The sequence below is a fragment of the Sceloporus undulatus genome, chromosome 3 (genome assembly GCF_019175285.1).
Source record: "Sceloporus undulatus isolate JIND9_A2432 ecotype Alabama chromosome 3, SceUnd_v1.1, whole genome shotgun sequence".
NCBI classification, from domain to species: Eukaryota; Metazoa; Chordata; class Lepidosauria; order Squamata; family Phrynosomatidae; genus Sceloporus; species Sceloporus undulatus.
In genome coordinates this window covers 198968091-198978977 of record NC_056524.1, presented here as the reverse complement: position 1 = coordinate 198978977, position 10887 = coordinate 198968091, and the positions used below count along the sequence as shown (strand labels likewise).

Below are 10887 nucleotides of genomic sequence, written 5' to 3'. Positions count from 1 at the left end.
AACTAGAGCAGAATCCCATTATTTTACAGCATATGGGCATGTAAATACTTATAAAACCCCTTTTTGCTAATGGGTTTGTTAACTGAGGTATACTTGATTAACTAACTACCGTAGTTTCCAATAATTTCAGTGGGTATGGCTCATTTTAGCAGATTAAGGTCCTATTTAATTGAGATCTGCTTGTGTGATATTGAAATCTCACTTTTAGAGAGAAAGTGGGGGGGGGGGAGAGAAAGAGAGAATCAGAATGAACTGTAGCTTATAAGAAATTATTAATTTATTAAATAAGACCTGTCATAAAAAGTATATCTCTACAGATTTTTTTTTTGGGGGGGGGGGAAGGGGGTGCTCATCTTACTGCTTTTTTTTAAATGTCTTGCTTTGTTTGATGATTTGATGTCCTTTTAAGCTTATTTATTATTGTCTAACTGACTAAGTGAGTAAGGAGAGTGTTTAACGTCTCTTTAGAACAAGGTAGAATCCCAACATTCCTTTAAAAAAAACCTTCCTTCGATGCTATTATAGACCAGTCTCCTATATCCCTTTCTTTGGCAAGATACCAGAGCTTGTGGTAGCTTCCCAGTTCCAAATTTCCTGGATGAGATGGATTATCTAGATCCATTCCAGTCTGGTTCCAGTGCAGGTTATGCATTTCCATGGTTAACGAGCCAAACATGCTTGTTCTTGGAGAAGTTAGATCTGGCCATCGTAACACGTGCGTTGGAATCTTTCCATTTGGATTACTGTAACATGCTCTATGTGGGATTGCCTTTAAAAATACAAAACCTCAGAAATTTTGCTCAGAAACTACAGTTGGCCTAAAGAGCTCCAGTCAGGTTGTTAATGGGCTTGCTACAGTGAGCACACAGGGCTTGCTACAGGAGCACCCTTGTTGCAACAGCTCCACTGGCTGACTATCTATTTTTGAGCACATTTCAGAGTGTTGGTGATGATGACCATAAACCCCTAAATGGCTTGTGTCCAGTTTATTTGAAGGACCACATCTCCCTTCTGAGCCCATGAGAACTCTAATATCATCTGGAGATGCCCTTCTCTGTGTTTCACAACCTTCCTAGGCTTGTTTGGTGGGAACAAGAGAGAGGGCCTTCTCAGTGGCTGCTCCCAGATTTTGGAATCCCCTCCGGGCGCAGTACAAAGTGTTGGTCATTACTTTTAAAGTCCTATATGGCTTGGGCCCGAGTTACTTGAAGGAACACCTCTCCCTAAACAATCCGCCCCGCACTCTCAGAACCACAGTGAAGAACCTATTGGACTGCCCGAAGATCTACTTCCTATAGAGCATTCCCAAATTGGCTCCCAAATTATGGAATGGCTTGCCGGAGGAGATCTGTCTCATAACCACCATAGATCCCTTTAAGAAGGCAATCAAAACGGATCTTTTCTGGCGAGCCTACCCCCCCAGAACTGCTTTAACAGCTTAAAATGATACTCCACTCGGAACTTGATGAGGAATCAGATTTTGATATTGCACATGTACAGGTATTTTAATGTGTTTTTAAATTTTGCTTTGTATAATGAGAATGTATTTTAACTATGTGTAACTTTATATATGTGCTGTTTTCCCGCCTCGATCCCTAGGGAGAGGCAGAATATATAAATAAAAAAATATTACTATTATTTAAGGAAGCCAAAATGACCCTGTCCTTGCTGTCTTTCCACCAACCGGTTAAGATAATATTTATGCCACCAGGCTTTTGGAAACCAACTGGGCTTTTCATGTGTGGTACAATTTTTAAAGGTTTTATGTTGTCTTTTAATGACTGTTAATGATTTTTAATGTATAATGTTTTTAATTTTATCAATTGTTTAATTGTTGTTTTTTTTACATTTTTATCTTTGTTCTTTTATTGAGGGTTTTGTAAAGTTTTAATTGGTATTGTTTTCAAATGCATTGTTAGCCTCCTGGAGTCCCATTATTGAGAGGAAGGCAGGATATAAATACAACAGCAACAACAACAACAATATTTTAATGGTAGTGGAATGTTTCTAGCTGGCGACATCATGAGCATTCCTGTTACAGAGATTATGTGCAAGCCTGTCTGTCCTATCTCAGGTTAAATGCTTTGAAGTTAATTCTGAAGATATCGTTATTCTCTTTTATAATTCATGACCTCCCCTGCTTTCTGTTATCCATCCCTGCACTTGTTAATCACTTCTTTTCTGATCACTGTAGGACAAGCAGCAGTGGATTGTCTTGCGCAATACTCTGGGTTCTAAGTGTTATCTAATCGCAGAAGATTGCTGCAGGAGTGTGTCTAAACTTCTGGAGGACGAAGGCATGAGCACACCCAAATGCAGGGGTCTTGTCTTAAAATATACCAATGAAACTAAAATTTCTGACCTTGTACAGGCAACGCAGCTTTCAGATGGTGAGAGGAAAAGGAATTAAATTTAAAAATCTGTGAAAAGTGTGTAATATTTTATTTTTAACTGTGGTAATTGTCAATGCTGGGAGTGCTTATTAAACTAAATTAGTTGAGGGCTCACATTTTAAATATTGCTATGAATTCTTACCAGCTCTTAGTTCAAAGCACTGTAAAGAGCTTGGATGACTGGGTGTTTTATGCATACTGTTGTTTTCTATAGTATATATTCACTGAAAACTTACAAACTGCTAGTCTGTAACAAAGCTGCTGAAATAAATGAACATAGGCTTCAGAATTTCATTTATGCAGGTATTGAGTTATACAAGTACCACAAAAGCCTAATCTTTGGTCCTGAATACGTTTCCAAAATTATCATACTATAGTACTTATGGAGATTGATGTTGACAAGTGCATATTACTTTTAGTGGTTATAGAGAATGTCCACAAATCCAACATAGAGTTAAATGACACTACGCTCATTTATATACTAGATTTAAGTCCTTAACTCTGCACTGGATTGTGGGCAGACGATTCAAGCAAACATAACAAAACTTGGTAAGTCAGAACTACCATGCAATAGCCACATGCAAAAGGTGAGCCTTCACATGGAGGACAGAGAGGGAAGGATACAGATTAGTAATGAATACTGTTAAAGTCCTTTCCATCTCATATAGGTCGGAAGCACATTTTTGTATTAGGAAGTCCAGATGGAGAGTCTACTGATGACAGTCTTGTGGACCTGGTAAGTACTGAATGCTCTTAAATTGTTCAAATGCTGCTTTTTATTGTGAACTGGTTCATAGTACAAATGTTATCTGTAGTTGAGTCACATATAACCTTTTAGGAAATTGGCTTTCTGGAGAAAGTTGGCTTTTAAAGAGCGTTAATCTTTGAACTTTAAGGGGGAAAGCAGTACAACAGTGGACAAATGAAGCACACTGAAAATATGTATTGTTTCTTGCTGACATTTTAAGGAAAAGTTAAGTAAATTATTCAAAACATAGAGCAGTAACATTATTTCTTTTATAACAGGTCTTAATGGACTCAAGCTAGTCCCTTTGTGTTAAAGTAAAATTATATAGGGGGATGTCACTAAAAATGGCAATTTATTGAAAATTAATGTGTGAATTCTCATCCAGTCACCACTCCATCACCCTTCTTGCTTCCTGCTGTCTCCCTAGCGTTCACTCCCCAACCTTTTAAAAATATACTCCTTTTTCTGACCCTTCACTCTATGTGGCTTCTCTTACTGCTTTCAGGACTGACTGCCTTTTTCTTAACCTGCCTCCTCATGGCTCTGCCAATAACTTGTTGGTCTCATGTGTAAGAAGCAGGTAAATTATCAGCAGGAAGCTGAGTTCTAGTCTGTTATAAGATTTCTTACAACATTAAAATTTAAATTGCTTCCCACAGCCTAACCTTTGTTTAAAAAAAAACTTCAGTTATGCCCCCCCAAAACAAACAGACTTCATGCCCTCAGAAATAAATGCTCAAGATATGGAATGCCAGTATAATAAGCACAAATATTTCAATTTTAGGCCTTCGTGCAGAGATGAATAGTGTGTGTGTTTTCTTGAGGCTTACTTTTAATTTGTACCCAATTTTTATTTCATACTTTGTACTGCAATTAAGTCAGTATCAATAAGCTGATATGTTTGTTTGTTGGTTTGAATGATGGCGGTTTGAAATCTGGCCTTTATTTTGAATTTATTTATTCTTTTTATCTAAGGCTGTTGGACTGGGAACCAGGTTCATCAAATTGGGAGGTCTTTCACGTGGAGAGAGAGTGACGAAATACAACCGGCTTCTTGCTATAGAGGAGGAACTGTGCAAGAATGGAAGACTCTGTAAAAACCTCTTTCTTACTTTGTTTTCAGTGTTTAATGAATAAGAATACAAAGACTGGAGAAAAAGTGATTGAAATCACTCTGTGGGAGGGAAGGCAAATTAAAAGACTATAAATAAACACTTGCGGAAAAGAGGATGACATTTGCCACAAATTATATTATCCTTATAATGAGTTATCTGTCTACTTGAAAGTTAAAATAAGACATTCATTTGGAATAGGCCACAACAATCTTTTCTTCAGCAGAATTAATTGGCTGGAAACTTCAAGACTAATAGTGTACTTTTTTGAAAAAGAAATGTATTCACAGAATTTTAGCTGGAGTCATGCATATTGTAGATGATGTCAAGAATTGTTTTTCATTTTTCTATAGTCTTCCATGTAAATATGCAGAAATGTAACACTGAAAAAATGTTATATGCAAGCTGTGTATTTAATAGCCAATACTTCTCTAATAGGAGTCCTAGGGAGAGATAATAATTGTGATAGACTGAACTTGAGCAGTAGTAACTGCATTTACATGACTTCCTTAAAAGCACTAATCTCTTACACAACACTTAGCCAGCAAAGCACCATGTATGCAAACGTGATATGATACTACCCTTGTGTATTCTTTTAGAAAGTGCAACTGCAGCTGTGCAGAGTTTGCATACTGAAAAGCCTTGGTTCAGTCCTTGGCATCTTCAGTTGAAACAGTCAACAAAATGATGGGAAAGACATTACCTAGACCTAAGACCCTAGAAAGCCGCTGTTAATTAACAGACAATTCTGGTCTTCATGGACAAATAATTTGTATATAAGTTTCTTACATCCTGCTGTTGGTTTTTTTTGTCCTACTGGCATAAATCAAAATGGGAAAAATGCAAATTTTTGCACATTTGCAGTTTCTCAAGATGATTCTGCAATGATCCCATGTAATTCACTTGACTTACTATTTTTGTAGCATTTTTGAAAGAAAGAAAGTGTGATGTAGTGTTTTGGGTGTAGGAATAAGACTTTGGGAGACCAGGGTTTGAATCTCCACTTCGCTTCAATTCCTGAGTGATCCTGGGCAAATCATACTCTCACATTCTTGAAGAAAGCAATGGTAAACCTCTGTTGAACAAATTTTGCCAAGAACACCCTAAGATAGGCTTGACACAGGTCACAGTCAGCTTGAAGGCACATTACAACAAATCACTGCACACAATTCTTATGCCTTTCCCTTGGCAAACATACATGGTGTTTTCTGCTGCTCCAGAGACTAGGACCCAGAGCAATGAATGCAAGCTCCAGGAAAAGAGATTCCACCTCAACATTAGGAGGAACTTCCTGACAATAAGGGCTGTTCGACAGTGGAACAAACTCCCCCGGAGTGTAGTGGAGTCTCCTTCCCTGGAGGTCTTCAAACAGAGGCTGGATGGCCATCTGCTGGGGATGCTTTGATTTAGATTTCCTGCATGGCAGGGGGTTGGACTGGATGGCCCTTGTGGTCTCTTCCAACTCTATGATTCTATAAGGAGGCACTGTGCCACACTGTTACAGAGAAGTCTTTGTGCAGTTGCAATAATTGCCTTACCCCTTTCTGTACTAAGGTTGTTCAGAAAATGGAAGGTGAAGAGGTAAGATTTGCATGTAGGCTCCAGTAACAGCCAGGTGTAATATCTGCTTATGTACCATTTGTGTACATCAAAGCAGGACAGGGCGCTGTTACACTTTTAGAAGTCTTCCATCTCACAACATTAATATGAATTGGGTCAATGTAAACCCAGTGCATTTCCTCCAACCTACTTCCATTCTACTATGTGTACATGCTACTGGTCTACTATGCACTAATACTGTGTTCTGTGTCCATGGTGTATGTTATACTGACATGATGTAATGTAAAACCCCAATCATGTTTTTTTAAAAACATATTTTATCTACAGAGATAAAAGCAAAATAAAGTTAAGGGTATTTTAAGTTCCACTGATGTAAGTATATGCAACTCTAGATATAAGTCAGCTAGACATTAAAAGGCATTAAGCTTTCTTGAGTTGTACTCTTTGCTCTGTTGTAACTGCCATCCAGGTAGAAAGAGATGTATGGGCTTAGGGAGAATTACACAGCCTCTTGAAATCTTTCTAGGTTGTAACATAGCAGTAGTTCATGTTGCTGAAACTAATATTATGGTCTACACCATATCTCACCTAGAGTAAAGCTACTGAATTGATTTTTGAATGTCAGTCAACATTTATGTAAATCCCATTGGTTCAATGAGTCTGCTCTTGTAGGGACTATATGTTGCAAATGAAATATGACATTGTGTGTATTTTACACTAAATAATTAAATTTCCTACCTTTCTCCTTGTACAGGATCCACATTTAATTTAAAAAAATTAATAGAAATGATATTTAATATAATCTCTTAAGTATGGATCCTTTATTTTTAAAATTAGTTTCATATTTTTTTCTAGGTGGACAAAATATTGTTGGAGCTAGAAAACATGTTTTTTGGCTACTGTATACACGTGACCATAAGTCGACCTCGTGTATAAATTGAGGTCAGGTTTTGGCGCTAGAATTATGGCTTTTGATATGACTTGTGAATAAGTCAAGGGTAAAACTGAGGGGCGTATAATAAAGGATCTAAAGAATGAAGCAAAGGAATGCCAAAGAACTTAGAAAATTTCAGCAGAAATAACTGTTAGTGTTCATACTAAATGCTGGATGAATGAAAAAGAAGCAGGGAGTCAGTGCTTCCAGGACAGATTACGTTCTTGCCTTTCACCAGGGTTAAAATACAGTGCTTACATGGATAAGTTGACTCAGGCTTTTTAGGTCAGTTTTTTAATAAAATGTCTAGACTTACACATGAGTGTGTACAGTAAGTATTTCATGTACACTTTATTTTGGGGGGAAAATCACAAAGGCTATACCTTTTTTTCCATTACAGGTGAAAGAGAGGAGCATGAATTTCTTGATTTTACTGAGGAGGAGGAAGAAGAGGAAGAAGAAGAACCTGATTATACTGATTTTGCTGCAGGAACAGTTCATACTGCTGTGTAGAAAAGGATATTTCAGATCTCACATTTCTTGGCTTAGAAGCAGCTTAGAATAATTCATGTCAAAGCACACTATATCTTCCTCTGTTTACCAGGATGAAAAAAGCAGCTTATATATTTCTGATTTTGGCTATTGTGTGAAGAGATATTCTCTAGCTTCTTTAGCAAGATCCCAAAATACCCCCAGGACAGTTTTCAGATCCTGGGGGTTCCTGCTCCAACCATCTACAGAGGAGGAGTAATATCTGTGGGATCTGAGCTCCTTTACAGAGGTGGTAAAAAGTTGCACATTAATATTCCACACATGTTCATCTAGAACCATATCCAATATCTTCCTAGTGATATTCTGGCCAGGGTATGGTGAAGAAAACCATGAGATCGCAGCTATAGAATCCATGAGATATGCATATTTTAATAGTCTGAATGTTTGTTTAGGCATGTGGTTGTTAAAAATGCTAGTTAACATTGAGATAGTGCTTCAGTTTTGGGTTTACTATTCAGAGCAAGTAAGTACTATTAATAATATTATTTTATTATATAATATATAATATTCATCATAAATTTTGACGCACTGATCTCAGATGGAAATTTTTAAAAACCTCTTTTCTCCATGTCTTTGTTAACAATGAAAACAACAACAACTTGAATTCAGAATATTATCCCTCCTTGAAATAAAATTACATGAATGTTTTGCAGATATTGTTCATTTATAGATGCAGAAATTGAGGTAGAATGATCCCAAAGGGCATGCACATACAGATTTGTTCCCTTCACTAACACTAAAAGATACAGCATGCCTCTACATGAAATATGTATATATGACTAGGAATGAGCCAAGAATTTGGGTCCAGGTTTCTACACCAGTTATGGAGGGGAACAGCACATATTCCAATGGGCGAGTCAGTATATTTGGAAGGGGCTATGTATCTGTAGTTTCATAAGGAGGAGAGGATGGCTTTTATTTTCTTTTTCCGTGCTTTCAAGAAACAAGTCATTGTTGTATGACTCTGAAATACTTTTCCCATTCTTGAAAGGGATATGTTGTATATGTTTTGGGGGGTGTCTTATGATTCTGAGAATGGCCTTTGCCTTTCATATGATCTTGACAGGGCTGACCTTCCATTATTCATTGCAACTCAAATACTTCTCTGAGGCTCTTAATATTAGTGACTTACATTTGACTCCTTTGTCACATGGCCAGTGACAATTTTTGCAGTTCCGGGCCCCCCACGTAAAACAAAAAGCGTGTATGCTCGAGCCCCATTACACGCAATGGGGCTCATGCTCGTGGCGGTCCGTGTGTGCCATGGGCACATGCACCATTGTTTCTTCCGGCGCATGGCGCTAGAAGTAGCAGCAGTATTTTCAACATATGCTGAAAGCAGTGTATAATGCACACGCGCATGATGCGGGCAAACTGTAGATAGTATATCCCAGTGTGAAAACTAAACTGTATTACTATAGTTTTAAGCAGGAAATAATACCAAAACAAGTCTGGGAAATAATCAGAAACCTTTTTAATAAGCAGCATTAAAAAGAAATAATTTATATCAGAGTATAACAAATAATTTAACTAGAAATAAATACCATTTTGAATTTTTTGTATCTTTTCCAGTAGCAACAATTCAAGGAAAAATACTCATAGAAATTGTCATATTAAATTCAGTGTAATCAAACTGATCTAAGTGCAAAATCAATTAGTAGGGGAAAAGCCCTACTGAAAGGCAGATTGAGAAGAGTAAAAAATATTTATGGAATAATTTGTTGATCCACTCCCATATTTTCTAAACAAACATGCTTAATAACAAAGAATTTGCACACAGCTACCACACTAATAGTGCAATCTTTCAGAAGTAAATGAATTCAGTTACTCCCAGCTAGATTTACTTAGGATTGCAGCCTTAATGATTTGCTTCTTTTTTTTAAAGATAAGCACTGAACATCTACATACCAAGCCAACTAAACACATTCACCCTTTAATTCTAATTACTGATCACATTTTCCTATTATCCTATTTTCCTAAAAAAAATTACAGTGCATTCAAGAACATTACCACCCAAGTTCAACCAAAAATATATTGCAAATTATTAAAGGCTTTTAAAAAATGTATCTGAGCCACAGTATTATATTGTAAAAATGTGTTTATCTTGGATACATTAGAGAACTGGTCTGCAGTCAAGGTAGTACATTACATATTCGTCATGATCTTCATCAGAAAAACGAGTATGATGTTCAAATAGGCCACATGAGCTACTTTACTGCAAGGAAAAACCCATGCTTTACAGGCTACAGTTTACAGGTGTAATTTCACAAACCAAGAAGGATATATATTTGTTGTCCCTATTTTGCTGATGATCTGTTGTAGTTATACAGCATACAAACCAGATCTCAAAACCCTCTGCTAATAAAAGCTCCCAAAGTTTCAAAGACCAAGTTTTGGGTGCAAAAAACTTCAACAACTTGAGCTGAGAGCCATTTAATATATAGTGGGCCCTTGGTATCAGCTGGGATTTGGTTCCAGGACTGCCCATGGCTACCAAAATCTGTGAATACTAACATCTTATTATATACAATGACCTAGTAAAATGGTGTCCCTTTTATAAAATAGCAAAATCAAGGTTTGCTTTTTGGAATTTATATATTTTTGGAATACAGTCATCCCTCCCAATGCGTGGGGAATCCGTTCTGGACCCCCCACCCCCCATGAATCGGGAAAACTGCAAACATTCAAAGCCCATTGTTTAAAATGGGTGTGCACTCCTTCGCGTGTGCCATTTTGTCCCTCCCTGCTTGCTGTCCGTGAAGGAGTGAGACTGCAGACTCTTAAGTTTGTGAACAGGGAAGGATGAGTGCATTTTCAACCTGTGAATGGTTGAATATGTGGATAATGGGGTTTGACTGTTACAACAGCATTTGGAAACTTGTCGCTGTTCAGATGTTGCTGGACTACAACTCGCATCATCTGTGACCAATGAATGCTAGTTTAGATTTCTGAGAGTTGAAATCTAATAACATTTGGAGGGCCACAGTGGGTTCCCATCCCTGTGGTCACAGCTTCATGATAAAGATAGCTGGATACATGACAGCATTTCATGTGATGATATATATTTTAATGTCCCTGCAAGCATTGCATAGTTTCCACCCCACTATCTGCTAAAGTACCTATGGTTATTAGCCCTATTCAGTCCTTATATGTGTTATCAACATGTGAAGAGTGAAGTGTGCTAGCTTCTCAAACTCCTCTAACATTAGTTCTGTTGTTCAGAGCAGCAAGCCTGAAAGTCAGAGCAGCTTTCTCTACACCTGGACACTCAACACACAGTTGGCAATCCTTGGTTCCCAGATACATGGAACATGTCCATAGGGCTATTTGCTGGGCAGTTAGAAACTTACAAAATTTTATGCACTTCCAGTTGGCTTGGAATAATGCTGTGCAGTACTCTTCCCCAGCATGGTAACTTTCATGGAACTACAACTCCGTTTCTACCCTGTAGGTAGAGAGGATGGTATTGCTGTAGTACAGTGTATCTGAACGATTATTTTGGAGAAGACTGCTGTGCAACAATTATTAAGGATGGTCACTATATGAAGAGTCATGACTGCTGGAAATAAAGCCATTTTTGGACCATCA

At 37.5% G+C, this 10887-nt stretch overlaps 1 protein-coding gene across 1 annotated transcript in view; it reads left to right on the top strand.

Moving 5' to 3' along the window:
• ENO4 (enolase 4) overlaps positions 1 to 7489 on the top strand; it is a 28326-nt gene extending 20837 nt beyond the window's left edge. Inside the window, exons 10-13 of the mRNA XM_042457033.1 lie at positions 2195 to 2390; positions 3062 to 3129; positions 4117 to 4234; positions 7148 to 7489. Of these exons, the coding sequence (XP_042312967.1) occupies positions 2195 to 2390; positions 3062 to 3129; positions 4117 to 4234; positions 7148 to 7260 (495 nt within the window). The 3' untranslated portion in view covers positions 7261 to 7489. The remainder of the gene's footprint in view (positions 1 to 2194; positions 2391 to 3061; positions 3130 to 4116; positions 4235 to 7147) is intronic.
• The last annotated feature ends 3398 nt before the right edge of the window (positions 7490 to 10887 follow it).